General features: G+C 47.1%; 6 protein-coding genes across 6 annotated transcripts in view; 4 read left to right on the top strand and 2 right to left on the bottom strand.

Moving 5' to 3' along the window:
* The window catches only part of BP5553_00083 (uncharacterized protein), a gene marked incomplete at both ends in the record, with an annotated part of 1170 nt that extends 784 nt beyond the window's left edge, over positions 1-386 (bottom strand). The window contains one exon of the mRNA XM_032008706.1: positions 23-386. Within this exon, the coding sequence (XP_031872760.1) occupies positions 23-386 (364 nt within the window). The remainder of the gene's footprint in view (positions 1-22) is intronic.
* A 1176-nt stretch (positions 387-1562) lies between these two features.
* On the top strand, positions 1563-2577 carry BP5553_00082 (Uncharacterized protein; the record flags this gene model as incomplete). The annotated part of the gene is made up of 3 exons (XM_032008705.1): positions 1563-1803; positions 1850-2163; positions 2218-2577. 3 exons carry the CDS (start codon positions 1563-1565, stop codon positions 2575-2577), a joined length of 915 nt encoding a protein of 304 aa, XP_031872759.1.
* Positions 2578-3763: 1186 nt separating this feature from the next.
* Positions 3764-4876, top strand: BP5553_00081 (uncharacterized protein; the record flags this gene model as incomplete). The annotated part of the gene is made up of 4 exons (XM_032008704.1): positions 3764-3841; positions 3891-4050; positions 4127-4345; positions 4404-4876. The coding sequence occupies 4 exons, from the start codon at positions 3764-3766 to the stop codon at positions 4874-4876; spliced, it is 930 nt and encodes a 309-aa protein (XP_031872758.1).
* A 673-nt stretch (positions 4877-5549) lies between these two features.
* On the top strand, positions 5550-6395 carry BP5553_00080 (Uncharacterized protein; the record flags this gene model as incomplete). Its single annotated transcript, XM_032008703.1, has 2 exons — positions 5550-5562; positions 5611-6395. 2 exons carry the CDS (start codon positions 5550-5552, stop codon positions 6393-6395), a joined length of 798 nt encoding a protein of 265 aa, XP_031872757.1.
* A 309-nt stretch (positions 6396-6704) lies between these two features.
* BP5553_00079 (Uncharacterized protein) lies at positions 6705-9350 on the bottom strand (the record flags this gene model as incomplete). The annotated part of the gene is made up of 7 exons (XM_032008702.1): positions 6705-7468; positions 7524-7597; positions 7653-7732; positions 7784-7922; positions 7969-8496; positions 8552-9088; positions 9142-9350. The coding sequence occupies 7 exons, from the start codon at positions 9348-9350 to the stop codon at positions 6705-6707; spliced, it is 2331 nt and encodes a 776-aa protein (XP_031872756.1).
* Positions 9351-10685: 1335 nt separating this feature from the next.
* Positions 10686-13993, top strand: BP5553_00078 (uncharacterized protein; the record flags this gene model as incomplete). Its single annotated transcript, XM_032008701.1, has 5 exons — positions 10686-11844; positions 11896-12653; positions 12700-12811; positions 12858-13240; positions 13319-13993. The coding sequence occupies 5 exons, from the start codon at positions 10686-10688 to the stop codon at positions 13991-13993; spliced, it is 3087 nt and encodes a 1028-aa protein (XP_031872755.1).
* Between the last annotated feature and the right edge of the window lie 7106 nt (positions 13994-21099).

Here is a 21099-nt window from a genome sequence, read left to right as displayed (position 1 = left end):
GTACGTTTGGCAATCTGTTCACGGGCATCATCGTCGGTATGCTGGCCATATGCTTGGAGTGCCTCACGCTTTGCAGCGTGATCGTCGTCAGTATGTTGGCCATATGCTTGCTTGATAGTACGTTTCTCGGCTGTCTGATGACTGTGATCATCGTCGGTATGTTGGCCATATGCTTGAAGTGCCTCCCGCTTTGCAGCGTTGATATCGTCGTCAGTGTGCTGGCCGTAGGCTTGCTTGATAGTACGTTTGGCAATCTGTTCACGAGCATCATCGTCGGTATGTTGGCCGTATGCTTGAAGTGCCTCACGTGCGTCGTGTGCAACTGGCACGGCGGAGACAATGGCACTGAGAAGCGCTACCGCCATAGGAATACGTGCGAAATGCATGCTGTAATGTGTTTGGCGGACGTTTTTTGAAGGTCTTTAATGGAATGAGGTGAAAGTGGAGGTTGGATGGGGAAACAATGATGGAGCTTTAGTTTTCTACTTGGGGAGAGGGGCTCTTTTATAAGGAGTTCGTCAATATACGTATAGTGTCCAAGCCTACTCCCTAACTAGAGGAATATGAATTCTGTCGCTTGGTACGCGGATCGAAGATCCTCCCTGAGTCTACCCTCCGTGTTTGCAGCCACATTGCCCCTTAACTGCCTGATTCGCTGAAATAATCGAAGTAAAAGTGCATAACCTATGTAACAATGCCAGGGTATGTACGCATTGCTAATGTCAAGGTGGCTGACACTTTTATGCCTCATGACTAGGATAATAACTCCTATGCCAGGAACAGGGAATAAGAATATAGCAATAGATAGCTGACCTTGCACCTAGAGCTGGATTCAATAGCGGCTGAAGGATTCATGTCCGAATATTAGCGCTTATACACTATGCTAGTAGTGACGTCAAACTTGTCTACGGCAAGCTATTGGAGAGTGAGGATACAGAACGAGGAGCAGTTAGGCAGAATGTTACTATGATGTCCGAATATAATAAGGATTGAAAACATAAGGCGGTATAGTAAAGTGTAAACTTAGGTCTACCTTTTGCGGATACTTCACACAGCCAGCATAAACTCAAGGTGGTCGGGGCAAGCGGTGAGTAGAGATGTATGCATCACTTCCGAGTTTTCCGTGCCCCTACCCCCATCAGTACATTTCATATAATGAGTATTGCAATAATTGTAGACGCTATTGAGGGTAGTGAGAAGGATTGCAGCAATAGAGGGATGACGGAAGATGGAAGATTCTCCGCGGTGTGGATGTTGATGTTACATTAGGATCAGGATCAGTTGGTAAAAGAGTTTGGTTCAGGTCCGATAGCTACTCGAAGAGCAAAGTTGGCACTTCATCAGCCGCAGCTGCATATATGCATATGCAACGAGACCGTTTGTTGCACACAACCGGGTATATCCCAGCCGAGAAGGCTGAAATCGTTCAGAGGTACGAACTTGCGACACTCGATCAACCATGCCCAGTGCTAATTCCTAGCATAGGGTCAAACTGGTAGTTCTATTCTTCTGCTTTCATACTTCCATCCTCTCCAAATTCTAGTTGTGAACGGCATTGAACAATGGCAAAAGAAGAGCGCTCGTCGTGGGATTCTGAATCTCGCTCTGAGAATTCGAACGACCTTCTACTCGGAGAACCATTGGATATGAACAGCGTAAAGTCACAAAGAACTCAGAAACGGCTTGCTCTCGCCATCACCATAGGAAATCTCTTTATTTTCGGTGCAACCTGCGCGCTGTGGGCAACTTCAAGGCTTCAGAATTGTGATACTCTTGATGCTCACAAAGCCGTCTCATTTTACTGTGAGATTCAATCTTCTGGTTCCTCAACACTGCTAACTATAAACAGCACCCATCTTCGACAAAGGCGTGCCTATTGATCTAGATGAATCCACCAAAAATCATACTCTGTGGGGGGACGACGAGACGACTTCCATCTACATTCAGGATCCAAGTCCCGAAGTAGATGCTGCGTGGAATCACATCGCGGCGGATGCGAGTCCGATTATCACTGTTAACCGCAAGGAGGCAATTCGTCTTGGAAGGGATCCAGTGGTCATTGTCAAGGCTCCCGAAGACTGGGGTATGGGCGATGATGCTTATCCTGCGCAAATTGATGTGTTCCACGAAATACACTGTCTAAACATGCTACGGAAAGAAATGGTACGCGGTGTCCTCTTTTACTTTCGCTCTCTCGCCACTAACATAGACTTTTAGTGGTGGGATCACTACTTTCGCCCAAAGTATGGGGACCCAGAGAACGCTGATTATCTCCACGTCCGACACAAACGACACTGCTTGCGGATCGTACTTCGCACACTAATGTGCCACGCTGATGTAGACATTGTCACGCACAATTGGCGACGAGGAAGCTATCGGCCGATCGCCGACTTTAACAACCCGCGGAAGTGCCGCAACTTTGCGAGCCTTTTGGATTGGAACAACGCCCACGCAGTACAGAATGATATGGAGAAATGGCGGACTATCAAGCGGCCGGACAACGCTATAATCTTACCCAAGCCCACACCAAACCTGTACACATCAGAAGATAGCGTGGAGTGGATAAACAACGTGTAGAGGCAGCTGACAAGGATTTTGCGTTTTGCCATGTAGCTCGTGCCTTGTATCTTAGAATCTTGGTACAGTCCACCTCATAGAAACAGAGAATTCTTTGCATGTCGTCTTCACGTAGACCGACCACCAGTGAACGTTCAAATAAGCTTAGCGCCTGTATCAAGGATCGGTCTCTGATTAATTGGCCTTTCTACCGTAGCATCAGCACCAGCTCGTACGTAGTATCAGCCACTCGACTGGCACGCGGCAGTCGCATGGTTCTCTGCCTCAACTGGAGAATACTTTAATAGACTCCATTGTTACGTGGCCGGTTCGTACCACCACCGGAGCTCCTATTCAGGTAACTTCAGGCTAATCCCCGATCTATTGCATTCGATCCTTCAACAATTGAAATTCGCCAATCAAGCGTGTCATTATCAAAACCCCAACACAGCGATCGGATACCATCTTGGAAGCGTGAGCCATGGTCCGTGACCGCCTGGCTGCGGCGAACAGAGCAGCTGAGGAGGATTGCAGACGCGAGCCGAACCAAAACCCCCCTGGGGTGCGGTAGGATACGACGTGGGCGATGTTGGCGATGTTGACGTTACCTAGGATCGTAGCGATATTCTAAGTGTTGAGTCTCCCTTATTCGTACTGTGAGAGTCCAGCCTCCGAGCTCCGGAGACCTGCAGCTGCAGTCGTATAATCGCCGAGAAATGCATCACTCCTACGAGTACAACCACAAACCACAACCACAACTACATCCATAGCCACGAAAGTTAATGTCCCAGATTGGCACAGAACGCCATAACACAATTGCCGACAATAGCGGGCCACTATCCTGGATATAATCCGCCATGGCAACACCGGAAAATGTAATGCACTGATCCTTCAGCCCCCGATTCAGCCATATGCCGCAACAATCAGTGAAAGTACATGCATGGGGATAGTGGCGACCAAGAGCCGAAGGAGGACAGCCTCTCACCCCGCATTAGATGGAATGGAATGGTCCAAGCGGGACCGCTGACCGATGCACGGCTCATTTGGAGCTTGTTGGATGTCTCCCTAATTCCACCGTCTCTTGGTGTCACCGTCCATGAAAGCCCTACTGTACTCTCAGCGGATACAGCATCAGCTTCTTTTCCGTCTGGTGTGCTCCATAACATAGCATCCAAACTATAGACCATCCGTGCCAAAAGGTAACAAAATGGGGCCAGCCAGTGAAGAGGTAAAATATACTCCGGTTTCAAAAGATGAAGGCTCATTAGAAGATATAATCCATGCAGTAAGTTGTGCTCCGCAAAACACGGCACTTGTTAACCATTGCCCATTAGGACAAATCCACCCCACGATCATCTACTCGTCGATTCTGTAATTCGCCAGTGATAACTCTTCTCAACGTCTTCCTCTTCCTCGTATCCCTAATCATCCTCTTCAATTCAGCAAATCCGATAACTCGCCCAAATTGGGCCTTTGAACAAACTGCATATTACTGTGAGTCCGAGATACTGAGCTCATTGTTAATTCGTTATCTTACTTGTGGCGATTGTTAACTAACCTTTCCATATAGCCCCTCTATTTCGACGTATCAAGATTCCTGTGGTGAAAAAGACTGTGCAAGGGACATTGTTCAATGAGGAAAATTTGATATTGCGAGCCTATCCTTCTCCCGAAGTTGATGCTGCATGGGAAGCTCTTACTGATGTCGGGGTTGTCATTATAACTGGCGAGGAGGTTTCAAAGTTGGGCAAAGACCCGAGCAAAACAGTGAAAGCGCCACGAGAATGGGGTAAGTCCCGTTCGAAGAACCTTTTTATATATTCTACTTATTAACATCTGTATTTTAGGGCATGGGGACGATGCTCATCTAGCCCAGCTTGATGGCCAGCACGCCCTTCACTGTTTAAATGCGGTCCGTCGCTATGCCTACCGCGAATACTACTTCCCGGCAGTGCAAACCTCGAACACCAGCAGAAGCAGCCCTTTCGAGCCTTTTGATCAAGCGCACCTCTCTCACTGCCTGCACGTTCTTCTGCAGACTCTGTCGTGCGACTTCAGTGCCGATGTGATTACTCACAACTGGATGGATACACAGAACTACCCATTTCCGGACTTTGCAATCAATAAGAAATGCAAGGACCATGAAAAGCTCGTGGATTGGCAAACCAAACATAGGATCTCGCAAGATCAGTGGATGGAGATGGGGATGCGGGGTGCCTCCAGAAGAGAACCAGGAGAATATGTCAAGCAACTCCCACCCATGATGAAGCACTGGGTAGAGCATGGAGAGGAGGATGGGCAGACTGGACATAATGGTTGACACTGACACTTGAATAAAAATCTATCCAACTACAAATTCTTATAATAAATGTTTTAAACAAAATACCAGTGGGAGTTTCCTGCCTTGACCTAGCAATGCTCCCCACTCGAGTTTAATCCAAGTTATTCCACAATAGTGTTTACAGGAACTTTCTCTAGTAAATTGAGTTCGACTCCTAAGCCACAACGTGCACAAGCAGGTGCGGGGGTGGTTGATCCGTAACACTGTCACACATCAGACGGAACAAACCGCGAAACAAGAACGATGCAACACTGGTAACCTTAGCAACACAAAATGCATTAGCCTGATATACTGTCGCAAGATGGTGCTAATTTTCGCAGTTAACTCGGCACTTGACTCGGAGTATTGGCACATTGTGGCGTTTGGTAGCGATGCATGCCGACCGTTGAATGCAGGTTGACAATAATAGTATGCATGCGCGGCTTGTGACCAAGGGTCGAATGGTTGTACCGAAGGAGCATCCTCCATACCAGCTGAAGGAGCACCAATTCAGCCCGTCTATCTTCCGAGCCCTGAAACCATAACACTCTGGAGAACTTGACCCTGGGGCTGTCACCTTTATCGTTGGGTATCTTGTAGTTTTGCGTTGGCGCATTTTGTTTCGGTGCTGCTTGAGAGTTGCTCCAACTTGATCATTTCATGATATTTCATTATGGGGGCAATAGGTGAGATCTTAAAGGAATGATTTAATAGCACTTACTCATGCATAACAGATGAAAAATACGACAGCACGCTTTCTCGTCCGCTTCTGGATGAAGAAGAAGGATCAGATGCACCATTGTCAAGGTCCTCGAGAGCTTCACTTCGAATAAGCAGCTTTTATCGGCCATATGTCTTCGGCTCACTACAGATACTTCTCATAGCCATATACACCGTGATCTTCTTCTACATAAAGCCCACATCATCTCAAAACCAAACAAATTCTGCTCAGTTAAGCGGCTTCCCACCCGCCCAGGAAACCCTAAAATACCAACCACAAGTCTTCTTAAAACACGGCAATCTCGTATCACCGTATGCGAAGCCTCCTTCACCAACAACATCTCGAGCCTGGGCAGAACTCATGCACGGTGGCAACATGCGGATCTCTCAGTCAGAAATGGACATGTACAACGCCACGTCTGTACGTCTTGCTGACGGGTCTGGGTATCTGGCTAAGATGGGCTTCTACCACGAGCTACACTGCTTATTCAAGATGAAAACTTGGCTGTATCCAGAACATTTCTATCCTAATGCCTCATCCGAGTGGCGAGAGGAAGAAAGAGATCACTTAGAGCATTGTATTGAGTGGGTTCGGACCGCGGCTATATGTCGCGGGGATACGACATTGACGCTCTTTGAATGGGTCGATGGGGAGTTGGAAACAAAGTATCCTATTCCTCATATGTGTGTCAATGGAGAGGAGTTGTTGGGTTGGAGCCGCGAAAGAATTGTCGATATCGACCAAGAAGGGGCTCTGGAGGGTCCTGATGGAAAGCCGTCGGCGTTTGGGCATGGTTGAATCCTGGCTGAAGATGCCAATTATCAATCTGAGACCGAATGTAAACAGACTAATGAAATTGACCGAATATGCGCATTCCCAGATTCTGCTTGTGATGTGTCATGTGTTTTGGTACCGCGGTTGCAAGGGTTGAGTATCAGATACTATGATCATTAAATAATCCGGCTCAAGCTGATATGCTGCAGTTAACCTAATATAAGTTCCACTATCCTCCATGACACCTATAATAATCCTAGAAATAGTTGAGAAGCGGATTGATCACGCAAATACCTCGCACATTGCCCTGTTGCTCTCCTCTATGTCGACGCCTCAAACTTCCAAGTTAAACCAGTTTAACCAGTCCAACCCCGTGCGATCATCCATTTGCAAATTGGATAGGTTCCAATCAAACTGATCGCCCGCATTATGAATTGCTTCGTTTATCTGATCATCGGACATGGCCGAGAACTGTAATAATTCAGCTGACATAGGAACAGCTGCCGAAGCTGGCCCAGGTGTCAAATCGAGTTGCTGATGAGGATATATCTGTGGACCCTGCGATTGCTGACGTGTATTGATAGGACTGTTGTTCTGGTCTATAGGACAAGAACTTTGCGTATATAGTTGCTGGTTATGGGCACGACTATCCCCTTGCCCTAATTGACCGATGGTGTTCGGCTGATTAAGCAAACTTCGCACCACTTCTCGCAGATGCCTACCATACAAAGCGGATGTTCCATTGCGATGAGGGGGATTAGATCCGATCCTCTCGAGAACACCAGCCGACTCCTCGATCAGCATTCTAATACTTGGTGCTAAGCTCAAGTGCCCTTTAGGCCCAGCGCCCATAGTACTTAGATAAATAGCAAAGCAGGCGGCAAAGGAGATCATGATACACGTATTGTTCGGTAAGGATTGCAGGCTACTCTCGCCTTGAACTGCGGCGCGCATAACATTAAGGGAAGATGAAAGGCCAGCAGCTCGGAAGAAGCTCTTCACTTCAACAGGCGCGGTGGGGTGGTTTATGACCGAACTATAAATAGACAGACGACCATGAATGACTAAAATCTCAACGTAGGGCGGGACGGAGTTATCTATCACATGAAATTAGAAGAGATATATGAGATGGGTTAGGACGAGGGAAGCAACCTTCTGTTCCACCAATTGCGAAAGCCCACGTCGCATACCAGCGGTTGAAAAAGCCGTCAATCAATTGTTGAAGGCTGAAATAATATTAGCAAGGTATAAACCTCTGTTTGGTAACGAAAAGAGACTTACGACTGGGCTATTATGACCCCATTGATGCTTTGAGCACGATTGCTGTCGCAACTCTTCTTGACATCTGAAATCAGATCAACCTACAATTGTTAGTCAGCATATTGATAACGTTGTACATTGTGGTAGCATACGAGGTCTCTTCTTAAAGCCGTTATACAAATCGCGGAGCCGTCCCAACGATCTGCAATTGAACATAAATGCCAGTCGTCACATGTCTCGATAAGCGGGGTCACTGGCACCGTGAAACTTCTTCCTCTTGCCAGGCAAACTCTGACACGTCAGCGCAGTTCAACCAATTTTGTATACAGTAACCTACCCTCTGTCAAGTATAAACAATGCAAGCCAAATCCTTTCCCTCCGGCGAAGGAGTCTTCTTCCGTAGTCGGACATTGGATCGACATCTCGGAAGCCATCCATGTCTAAGACTTTCCTCGCGGTAATGTACTCTGATTGTGTTCTACCAGCTTGGCTATTGCTGCAAGGATCAATCGGAGACGTGATGATGAGCTTGTCCAGCGAGCAATCCATTGCAATATTTACAGCCGTGGCCATATATGAGCACGTCTCGTCATCTGACCAGTGAGCTCCTGGGGCCATCCAAGGTATGTTCATCATGAATCCCAAAACGATCTCTGGTGATCGATGCCGATGGGCAATAATATTGCGAGCTAGGAATTTGCAATGGGCAGACAATCTTTTGGAGATTGCAGCGGCCGTTGGGATAAATAGTGCAGAGGCAGCGAGGATCGATGTGAACAAAAATGACGATTGCCCCTGGACAAATTGAGGAGTGTGTAGTACAGGATCCAGTCCCCACCTTGTATGTGAGAGGGTTTTGTGAAAACTTGACATATTATTAGCTAAGTTCATATCTCAAGGCGAGAAAACGAGTAGCTCACTAATTGAAGAGGGCATCTGTCTCTTCCTGGGTAACAAGACCCATCTCAATCGGATCGATGTCTTCCCCGACATCTAAACTAGGCCTAAATGGCCCGAAGAAATCCCGGAGAGCCTGGTCTTTCGGGGCATCCAGCCGAAGGGCAGCAGGAGCAGCCGGAATGCTTGGGATATCCTTTGCCGCACGGGTAGGACCGGAAAGATCGGATGCTCTTGCAAGCAATTGAAGCGGGTTTTCCGCATCGTCGACAGCAAAATGGTCGTCAGAATTCTGATTAATAGCTGCATCTGACTCTGGTAGGCTATGTCCAAGGGTATCGTGGCGAGGTATCCTTTCGGGTTGAGAAAGGTGGTTCTCCATCTGGAAATTTGATTCGACATCATGGGAAGGATGTCTGGGAAGTAGATTCTGGGCTTCATGTAGAAGGTTCTCTAATTGTTGAACCGTTTGCCCGTCTTCTGGCTCGGGGACGTGTGTCTTGCGCCGCTTGATCGCCTGCTCAATCCGGTATACGGCTTTTTCTAAACCGTCCCGTTTGCTAATTTATGAGTGTTTGCTCATATTCATTTCAAAGGTATACATCATACTTACTTCTTGATGCCTTTCTTCCGCCCAACCCGATATTCTGGTATGACACAGTCCAAGTTTGTCTGAGAGCACTTTTTACACTTGAGATCCCCAACATCTCTAAGGCAACGGGTCTTGCTACGTCTACAGTTCAAACAGGCCGCTTGCTTACTGTGACCCGACGTGTCTCCCTTCTCTGCCGTACTCGAGCTCGATGGAGACCGGTCTTCCATGTCAGCGATTCTGAGGGAAGGGATAGGGACAATGTGAACATCGCGCCGACACGGTCATCGGAGCTATCAGGTCCCAGAGGCGTCTTTTGGGATATGGTTTGCAGGGCCAGCAATACTCGAGTATCTCGGGAGAACGCGTGATGTCGCGGGTTACAACTGATGCAACTGATGGGTTGAGTCTCAGACCCTCGGCCATGCGACGTCTCCTTCCGGTCACACACGATTCGCGGAAGTTCGACTGTGCACGTGATCAACCTGGATGCCTCACCTTGAAATCGCTTAATTTCGCTTAGATAAACGTCACCAACCTGACGACCGGGACAACGTTTTAGTAGTTGAAGGTATCAAGTATAGGGCTGAAAATAAGAGGATATTATTCTCTTATTCGCGTGGATGACCTGCTAATTCCAACATTTTAAGGTATATTTGCTCTCAGGCTCTGTTTTGACTTTGTTGCATGGGCGCAAGAATAGGCTGTAATCCCGCAACGACCCAAACAGAGTCTACTCTGTATAAAGGGCATTTATTTGTCGTTGTGAAGGTTTCTAGTCCTGTTAATTACCACCTTATCCGTCGGTTAACCTCTACTTTTAGAGCCCTCGAGAATGCCAGAACAGAGGATTGTACGCCGTTATGCCGCACCCTTTTCCTAGTCAATAAATTCATAGCCCTATAGTAGAAGTAAGTATTGCTAAATGGATAGAAATACAATAGTCATAAGGGCAATTTATGAATGGACCAATGACTCTAGTGGACCGAGATCTGAATAAACCGAATAAAGACACACCTTATCATGAACCCGTGCAGTCGTAGGGCACGGTAAGTGGTGCCAGCAGCGAAGGCTGCTAGGCGATGAATGTCAGAGTTTAGGGAGCCAAGGACAACAAACATCATCTGGCCAAAACTTCGTATATGAAACTGTTAAACTTCTCGTCTAATTGGTGAGCCTAACCAAAGTAATAAGTACAAAAATTTGGTCGCACAGGATAGCCCAGCCTTACTTATGTGTTCTTCGAAGTAGAGCCGGTCGCGAATAGGGATTTCGGTGAGGTCAGCCCTGCATCATGCTGCATGTATTGGGCTGGTTTGGGCACCGCCCGCCTCAAAAAGAACCTCGCAAAACTGCTCCGACCCATAAACTGGGTATTAATCACAGATGTTCTTGAGGCTGAGAAATATTCCTAATACATAACTGTTTTAAACCAGGACTGTTGCCACAAGTGCGGCAAGCAACCCAGGAATGCAAATGTTCTTGGACATTTTGTTGTCACGTGCGCAACACCCGGCGCTGACTAGTCGCAATACCCTTGCTAGCCTTGCCAGATATCTCACAAGATGCAGCTGGCAACTCAACCCAACGGCAAGCGTTCAGCAGTTGACGCCTTTTCCACACTCGGCACCTTTGACTTCAACCCGGGGGGGCTCCAGAATCAGACATCACCCCACAAGCGTGCTCGACTTCTTAGCCCGCCGTGCTACTTGACGGACGAGTGCAGCTGGAGTACTGTGACAACGGATGATCAATACCAGCTCAGCACAACCGCCGCCATTTCCTTTCCCTGTGCGCCGTTAGTATCCTTCCCAGGCTATTACAATCCTTTTGAGGGGAAGGGGGATGCAGCCTGCTTGTTATCGACTGTGTCTGCCAGTGCTTCCGGTAGAGACGTTCCATCAATACGGGCCCGCCCAGTCCAGTCGTCAGATACGGGAAAAGGCACACCGATAAAAAAATGGGACCTTGAAGGTTCCTGTTCTAGACAGCCTAGCCCTTCAAACTCTAACAAAAATACTCATGGGTGGGCCCCTCGTCGTCGGCCTCGTCGTCGGCCGTTTCCAGGGGAGAACGCCTCTCACTTGGCGACCACGTGGGGGGAGACAACTTCCTCCAGGGGGGCAGAGAATACTATCAGTGGACGAAGTCAAGAACAATTAACCCTTGTTACTGCTTCCACGCCCAGTGTCTCATCTTCCGGTTCTATGACTGATGCTTTGGAGTTTTACGACTATTGTAATATTACATCTCGCAGGTCGTCATCCGCTTTGAATTTGAACTTTATCGAGGAGCAGTTAAAGGCAAACTGTACCGGACCCGGAGAGAAAATAGCTTATCATGAAAACGATCCATCAATCACAGAAGTTGATCAAGAATGCCGTGCCACTTCAATCGATTTTGAAATCTCAAGCACTGAACCCGTGATGGCCAGCAACTGGCTAATACACCCGGCGGATCCTAGCTTATCTAACATTTTCGACGATAGCAGTGTAATCGAAGGGCCACTTGAGGGAATTGGATCGATGAGCCATGATGCTAAGAATACATCCTCCTTTCAGATACCGCCAGCTGATACATTTGAGTGTTTCACGGACTTTACCTCGGCCAGTTTCGATTTCCTTCCTCCACAAAAGACTACACAACAACCACCCACCCATGAATTGGAAGCTAGAGGAAATTTGGAACGAGAAGACAATCATCTTGGTACTCAGGGCACTCAATGTAAGTGTCTTGTATTGTCGAGCAATACTTTGAGGCGCTAAGATTAATTAGTGAAAATTTTTCGTCCTGCGAATAGCGACCGTTTAACCATGGGACCTCCATTCCAAAATAATATGGGTCTTGGTTATGCTGACTTTTGGGGAGTTCCTTCCTTCGATGGCTGGCAGGTTGTGGAAAGAGAGCTTCCTCTGAGTTCGATGGCTCTTTCCACTTTGCAAGCTGGCCCATGTAACTTTCCACTTCTGCCAGCAGTGCCAAAAGAACAACCCCTGGAACGCAGCTCAAATCCGCATTCAAAAAAGCCTCCGATTGATGCGGCCATTCGACTGCTAGAAGCGATACAAAGTCATGAAAATTTCGACGAGAGTAGCGCCAAAGAATACTCAAGTCTCCCGCTTCAAAATCTACGAGAAACCCCTGCTGTAGGCAAGCCCCTGGCTAGCTCGCGTTTTACTATTCCAGATCTTAACACCAGTGAAAAGAACGAGTCCCCACTACTTGTTATCGTCGAAGACACCAACGATACCCAGCAAGAGGTTCAAGAATTTTTGGCAAAAGCAAATCAACCGTCCAAGGCCCGGAATAGTAGAAGTTCGAATGATTCCTCGACACGCGAAGTCGCGACGACCTGGCAACACACCTTTGTCCCGAAAACCCACTTCACAGAGGCTGGAAGAGAGTCGCCCCCAAAACGTACTGCACAAAAGCTTGTCGGGAGGACACGTCCTTTATCCGTGGATGCAAGGACAAAGGCCAAAGAAATGAGGAAGATTCGGTCCTGTTTACGGTGTAAAGTATCGAAAATTGCGGTAAGTTGTAAGACCTGGACTCAAGATTGTTTACTCATGTCTACAGTGTACCCAGGGTGAAATATGTGAACCATGTTTAAAGGTACAATCACCATCGTTTCCCAACAAGATCTGTTTCAGAGCCCATCTAAAAGATTACTTGAATCTCTTTCTACCAGGTCTGTAATATGCGCTCTTTAGCTGATGGTAACTAACGTGCCACAGAACAAGCAGTACGTCCATTCCAAAGGGCATCAATTGATCAACTCGTGGGGAAAAATATTTCTGGATATGGCGACAATCGATTCAAAGTCTCCTTATCATCCGGCCCTTGTTACCCACCAATTCAAGTCACTGTTGGTCGGTTTCGTACTAAAGATTGGTGCGATCCAAACTTTTCAGCAGTTAAGAAAATCGTGTCTGTTGACAAGAGTAAAAAATTGCGCTTCGTCGAGTTCTACTCCCCCCCGTTTGGTATCACCGATTTCAACCAAGATCTGGAAGGCAAACTCACGAGCCATATTCAAGTTATCGCTAAAGGCGAGAGAAACTATGGAGAAGTTCTATATGGCAACACGTCCGGACTAACATGGGATTTGTATGAGGCTGTGAGGTATTACCAGTGCGCTAATCCGACGGTAATATTTTCGGTCCTTTCCTTGTTTACCAGCTGAATTTTCAACCAGGATCAACTACTCCGAAAGGCGTTGATACTCTACGCCATGCAGTTTTTCATGACGAAAACTATTGTGCTGTTACGAGAAGAGTCTGAAGACGCTCTAGAACATCTTTCTGTCCCCAATGAGTTAAATATGCGGAGGCCCAACCTGCGCATGATCAACATTCAACTCAAGCATGTGATGCTCCATTTGATTCGCGACGCCTACGCCGAAGTCCTTGAGAAGTTAGAGAAAGATCTACGACCGAAAGAGCTGAAGTTATGGGCACCAACATTCTGCTGCATCCTGATTCTGTGTATGTGCGCGGAGATGGTGCAGGTTACCTCTGATCACCGAGTTGTATGTGCACTAGATGACATGTCGAAGTCCCGCGATGGGAAAGATAAGAATGGGAATGAAGCCTCTCGAGACGCCAGCTTTGACATCTGTCGTAAGCTTGATGATTTGCCTATTGCGAGCGCTGAGAGCAGCTTCCACGTGATCTACAAAACCATCAAGCTTAAGGACGGACCAGGCCCAAAACGTGAACATGGGTTTAATCCAATACGCGATGGACTTGATGCTGTGAGAAAGGCTAAGCTAGGCGCGGATGTGGAAGAGTTTGTGGGTAGGATTCGTGACGTTGTCGCCAAACACAGTGAGTATGCCCGCGCAAAACGCTCCAATGGTTATAGACATTAACGTGATCAAGAAAATGAGCTTAAGCCCGAAGCAACAATCCCGTCTTTCAACCGTCTCCCAGACGATTTTCTCGGAGATCATACTATCTTTCGAAAGCACAACTCGGGACGACTGGTATCTAGATTTCTACAGTCAATGCTCTGAAGTGTTTTCGAGGGAGTCATAAAGTCCAAACATGATAACACCAGAAGGCAAGGGCGTTATGAGGGGTTGCGCTATGTACGCAGAACTGTATGGTGGGATCTGAATAGTACGAACAGTTAAGTCCATGTAGCTATCCAAAAGCTTGAATAACTGCTTGATAGTAACATATACGAGCTTTAGCTAGAGAATTGCACTACGGCGGCTCGCAAGCTCGTGGGCGGTAAGCAGTGAAATATTCCTGTACTAAGCTCGCCCAGTGGGGCCCGTGGTGTACTGGGTAGAGGCTGACTGAGGTGGGATGATTGTTTTGATAAGAGCTTGGTCATATAGGTAATACCTTAGTCAAATATAACCGTACAGTCGGCCAGCGTGCCTACCTACCGACGCACCTAAATTAGCTATATTCCTACGTATCGAGCCCGTAGTTGCATCTATAATTGTGAGTGAGTAGCTTGCTTTGACCTGTCGAAATGGTCTAAATACGACGTGTACGAAGGCACAGCTAACCTGTGATCTGCACGTGCGTACTCGCGTGCGGATACAAAATGGAAGAGGCGTCCAGGGGGGCCTCCCTAGTAGGGGGGGGGGATATTATATAATTTGACTTTTTTTCGTATAATCAATGATCAAAAGGGGCTATAATAATGCAATATAGTCACGTGATTAATTTTAACCGTATTAGGACTACGATTATACAAATTATATAAGGCATTTTCCATAATAATAACGTAGCGGTGTCACTATTATATAATTATATATAACGAAAATATCCGATCCCTACACCTTGACCTACCCAGCCCCGGCAACACACAAAATGACACGTGCCCCATTCTGATCTACTGGTGGCTGGCAATATGCAGGATACCGATACCCTAGCCCCAATAAGGCAATTGAGCCGACTCGCGCACGGCTCACACCGAAATGCTCAGCTTTCATTTGCCGACTAGTAAAAGTCTTATCCTACCCCGTTTTGTGCCGGGCTGTACTGTATGGGGGGGTGGTTCGCCCTAAATTGCTGCATCGTGGCCGCCTGAACACTCTTCTTACCATCACCTGTTTCACCACCTCTCAAGTGGGTATGCTGTTACTGCGCAAGAAAAAAACTCTTTTGCCGATTCTATTGATCTTTCCAATACGTAGGTATATTTCACTACTTTCCATCCAAGGAAGAAACTATGTCCGGAACATGCGTGTACGAAGAATGCGTGCCTATGCCCAGCAAATTCCTTCCCACGCCCACCCACCTCGATCCTCGACGGATTCAATCACTACTCTGTACACGCATAGAGTTAGCGGTACTGCTGAAGGCAATGAACGGCGCGAACTATCCGAAGAATCGACAAAGTGTTTGCAATCATTGCAGAAGAAACACGAATGACGAGACGAATCAATAGCCAACCCATCGCTTTGTGCTGAGCCGAAACTGTCGAGATTGAGAGAAAGAAGTGTTCGCCAAACTGCCATCGAACTCCAGCATCACACTGAACGAAGGGACCTCTTCTCTGCCGTCTCTTGACACAAAGATAAATCCGGCAACTCCCAACTTCGAAGAGGCCATAACTATAACGGGCAAGGGAGAGAGGGAAGGGAGCGACACCCGATCCGCGAACACGATAAACAAAGGAGACTTTTGGTGGGAATGGCATAGTGCAATGGGATATGCGCAACGTACAGGTAATGCCCCCTCCTGCGCTTGAAGATAGCACGATATTTGTTTTTTTTCTTCAGTATTCCTGGTCGCCATCAGCGCTGTCGCTCGCTCCAACGGCATCACTTTGGAAGTCTCAATGTCTACTCACGGGGTCGTCATCGTTACCGGTCTCGCTCTCGCCACCTTCGCCGCGCTGCGAAACCGTCGGCGGAACGGACAGCTCCCTTGCGCCGCCCTGGAATCTTGGTTAGTCCTACCAGTCTCCATTTCTCTAATCAAAATGGCCTCGGATCATCCTGATCATCCCTCTCGCTTAGGCTCCATTTCTCGCCTGCAACCCCTTTCTCGCTTACAATCCCTTTTTCTTTTTTCTCGCCAACGTCACATGTGGGTCACACGGCTCCGAATTTGACACCTCAGGCCACGATTTCTTGTCCAGCTACACCTCCGTTCCTTGCACATCTCCCAGCGCGGTGGAAATTGGCAGACCCGCCTGCCCAAAGGAGCAGCACAAAAGCAGAGGAGATCAGAGGGAGGAAGGAGTGGAATACGTACCCCGATTCTTTCCGTCTTCGAAGCCATGTCACCGAGCCCAACACCCCTTCCACCCTTCGCGCCAAAGCCGAAACCAAAGTCGAGGATACCCTTCACCATCCCAACTTCACGGCAGCCAAGTCGTGTAGGTAGGTTGGCGTCTGAAGCGATTATAATTGTTCGGGGCGGCAGTTGCAACGGAGCCGAGCGTAGCCGTCAGGTTATCTCGCAGAAGCTGGGGTGTTGGAGGTAGATGCTCGTTGCACCTTACGGGCTGCCGACGACGGAGGATGGAGGAGTACTTGCGGCTCCTGATGTGGCGAGATACAGTATATGGCCGTCGAGTCTTCCGGGGTGACGAGTGTTGCCTCAGTGGTGAAGCGGAAGGGTCGAGAGCTTTCGCCGTTGATCTTTTGGCGTGGAGGAGTATGGTCAGGTAGGAATGCAGAATACGCTCGATTTCCAGGTCCGAGCTATGGAGTCGTCAACTTCACCAGTGTTGGAGCCGTGGTGAATCAGCGAGGTCGAGTTGTCGTTGCTGGTCGCTGGTTGCTGGTGGTTTTGTTTTTAAATATAACGAGAGTAAATCCAGGGTCCGAGCTGTCGTTACACACCGTCCTTCGACGCTAAAGTGAAAGAGACTCGGGCACTAGTGGTGTAGCAATTCACGTCCGATAATACGGTATAATCTTCAAGCATGTTTCTTGAAATGTAAAAGATATTGTCATTATAGTATTCAGGAAGCTCTCAATCACTTGCACAGTTTTTTTTTGGGAATAACACCTCGTGGTTGTCGATTCTTTGTAATGGACTGCTATTTGAACCCAAATCGACCAATTCTCTGCCATATGCGGGTTACCCCGCTGCTTAAGGCTGACTGTCGCCTGCGCCCCTGAAAAGTATGGTATTTGCCACCCAGACCTGAAAAGTGATGCTTTTTGCCACCCGGACCTGACGCCTTCCTTGGCATTCTGGGATACGGGCACCTAGATCAACAAACAGACAAAATAGATGTTTTGATTTAACCCGCCTCCTAATAGTTGGGTATTTGTACGAAGGTCGCGGTCATAAGTTTGGAGAATACAGGCCCGAGACCCTGTAATGCCCTGTAAGAAGCCTGTAAGGTCTCACCCCCTAAAATGTAAGGCCTTTGCCCCTAAAATTCGCTGCCGTTAGGTCTTTGATTGGCTGGTTAGGCCTATAATCTAAACCCATCGCCCAAGCTTAACCAACCAGAGGCTCTAGGGTTACATTTTCGCCTAGCCAGACAATCAGAGGCCCTGAAGCTTGAGAATTTTAGGGGCAAAGGCCTTACATTTTAGGGGGTGAGACCTTACAGGCTTCTTACAGGGCATTACAGGGTCTCGGGCCTGTATTCTCCAAACTTAAGTTATGACCACGACCTCCGTAGTGGAGTTTACTACTCGTGCGGCCAGTAAGTCCTAAAATTAGAATGAAAGGCCCAATTCGGCAATTTGTTAAGTAAGCAGGTAGCGAGCCACTGGCAGTCCAGCTTGCCGCTTAACTATACAACTCCTTACTAAATATTTGACTTATACTAAAATTAAAATATATTAATTAATATTCCTATTTTTAATAGGCACGTATAGTATTATAAGTCTATAGAATTATAATTGAGGTATAGAAAAAAACACCACGTCATATAATCATGTGACCCCCTTTGATTCTCGTCCCGCCAGCCAAATGAAATTCGTAAGCGTAGCGAATGAAATGGCTCGCTTAACACTTCTTCCACACGATCATTTAAAATTTAGAATAAGCAGAAACCACTCAATAATTGGCCTGATAGTTCAGTGGTAGTGCGTTCATCCAGCCCTCAAACCCATTATCGCAGTGTCTAACAATCAATTCAGGAATTCTTGCTTTGGGTTGTCATTACTCATAATTGTAAGAGGTCTCCGGTTCGATCCCGGATTAGGCCCTAAGATATTTTTTTCCTTCTTTTTTGCTTCCTTTTTCTTTTGTCTACCTGGGTAGGTTTCAATTTGATTTAGCTGCGCGACGAAAGGGAGGTGCTCGACTCTTTTGAACTTACTTCTAGTGGTAAAGTCTACTACTAATAATACTAACGATTCACTATATCCCCCATCCGCAACCCAAGCGGCGCTCCTCCAGGCTGCAGGCATGTTGCAGATGCCCCTACTAGCACCACCTTCTCACTGCTCTGTGCCTGCGATCCCAGACCTGCAAGCCACCCATCCGGACATGGATTCGCGACCTTCTACAAGAACTGAAGCATATCTAGCAAGGCTTTCTCAACTCGTTCATGGCTTCCTTTCCTTGGAAGCGGAACATACAACCACTGTGTGGAGGAGCCTCTTACGCAAACGATCACCTGAGGAATGGGTCGCTGCTATTGATCATTGCACGACGAATGATTTCAAGCTTCTGCTAAGCTGCGATGCCCCACCTACTTTTGATCAGCTGCAACGATTAAGCTGGAACGACACAACTAGGCCTGGGGTTATCTTGGATTAATCCAAAGGACTGATGGTACAGGGAGTAAGTTTGTCTATATTGGCTCGGCATCAAGCCCAAATGGTGGCCTCAGATATCGAGTTCGCCAACATCAGAGTCCCCAGTATAGTACTAAGGCTGCGTAAGTCTCTTAATACATCGGTTAACATTGATACTGATTCTACTATGTCTAAAGTGCAAAAGGCTCCTTCCATCACGGCTTGCTCCACCAGAAAGGCGTCCCACGTGTTGAAGCATTTTTCACCCTTGCTATCAGTAGCTTCGAAAGGAATTCACCAGATTCGGTACAGCAGGCTCGTGTACTATGCCTTCTCACTGAGGCTGTCTATACTCATTGGCTGCAAGCTATCTGCCTCAACACGATCCAGGATCATAAACCATACCTCCTGCTTTGCCCTTGGCCCCTAGCCTCTATCACATATCTCGGGGCCTGTAGAGAGAGGCCATTGCACCAAGCCTTCCATAGCGCGCCCCACCGAATGCCACAAAGTCAATAGGAGATGCGGTTAGCTAGGAATGAATACCAGAAGCTCGGGAATATAAGTTCTACAGTATATCAAAAGAAAACAAAGTCGGAAAAGAAGCAAGTTTATCGATTGTCTCACAACGAGAGAAGGAGGCAATTGAGAAAGAACGAATCTATCCAGGAAAACCGGAGGCGCCTACAATGCAGGTACCAAGAACCAAAGTACACAGGAAGAAGCTCGACTAAAGGTACACTAATGACTTGCCACTATTGTGGAGGAAAAGGCCACAACAGAAGGTCCTGTCCTGACATTCCTGATTCCAAGCGGGACAAATCGCGGTGTAGCCATTGCCACAATTCCGGCCACAATATGCTCTCCTGTGAAGTTATTAAACTAGCATTCAATAATATGGAATAAACTAGAGGGCACAGGATAACTTGGGAGTAGTTATCCATATTTTTGCAAACTGTGCGTACGACCTAGTACCCGGCATGTGTAGGGAAGGCAGAAGAAGAGCCAGGAGTCAAAAGCTCAGCTGGCCCCACTTATCCTCCTGTTCTAACAGCAAATCCAACTATTTCCTAATGCTCCTAGGCAAAAATGAATCCCCGGGCTGCCCCGCCACAGTATATCGGTGCTACCTTGGACAATGTCAATAACCAAAATTCCCGACGTTAAAGCATCGAGTTCTACTAGATCTAGAGATAAAGATCAGGGTCCAAGGCTCCAAGCTGTATAACTTTGCGTTCCCGGATTCGACTCGTGCATTTGCACATCCTCTTAAGTTAGTTGTCTCAGATAGTCTACTATATATGTACTGTAGGTTTGTATCATTGCTCATACAAATATGACCTGCCTCAAATAGCAGCTTTCCCGGGTGTCGGGTATTATATGTGCAGGTTAAATTGTTAAGATATGGGACTCAAGTCGAGTCATAGAGTTGAATGTATTGAATTAGTTACTTGCTACAAAAAGTAGCTGAGAGTAGTAAGTATGTATATAGCGTTGTTAGAAATACGCATATAGACTAGAATTGCTAAGTTAGGCTTACACGTCTTATATAACCGGCTACACGGCTTACACTCTTGTAATTAGATTAATCGTCTTAATCTATACTTTGGGGTACACTTACGTTAACTACATCAATTATTAGAATCCTGCAATACCGCTGATGCTTTCTTAGCGGCAAGATGTGTAATGAAGCTCTTTAATCGAGGACCAACTTCCTCTTCCTAGGGCGGTATGCTCTTGTACGGAGTATTACGGTTGATTATATTATAGCGTCTAAATGCTACAATATTTAACAACGTATTAGCGACGATAAACATTAGGTTAAGACGGTGCTTCGCGATTGGCTACAATCCGAATCCGAAACTGCGCTCTTTTACGAGTGCTCACACATTATAGTCTTAGATATACTAGTAGTAGAGTTTAGTGCTAAACTAACTAGCTATTTGGATGATAATGTGATTTTCACATCCAGTTACTAGCCAGTCTTAACCGACGACACAAAGTAGTTGCTCGTCGTCGTAGAGAACTTTATAACCTTAGTCGATATTAACAGGCTAGAGCGTGGGTCAGTAGAGTTACTTAGGGGATATGTCACAAATGTGCTTCCCGATGAAAGACCAGCTTACATTTAGGTACCACAAGGAGAGCCACGAAGCTAGATGGTGGAACTGCTGCATCGCGATAGGGCATCTGTAGGTGCATGAATGGAGGGGTTTCAAGCAAGGCTAGAAAGATCAGAGGAAGGCATTTTTGATATCTGAGCCTGACCAGGGCATCAAGACCTAATAAATGCGCACGAA

This window comes from Venustampulla echinocandica (genome assembly GCF_003357145.1).
Source record: "Venustampulla echinocandica strain BP 5553 chromosome Unknown scaffold_0, whole genome shotgun sequence".
Taxonomy (NCBI): Eukaryota; Fungi; Ascomycota; class Leotiomycetes; order Helotiales; family Pleuroascaceae; genus Venustampulla; species Venustampulla echinocandica.
Note: the sequence above shows the minus strand (reverse complement) of the source record. Positions and strands in the feature narration are given on the sequence as shown.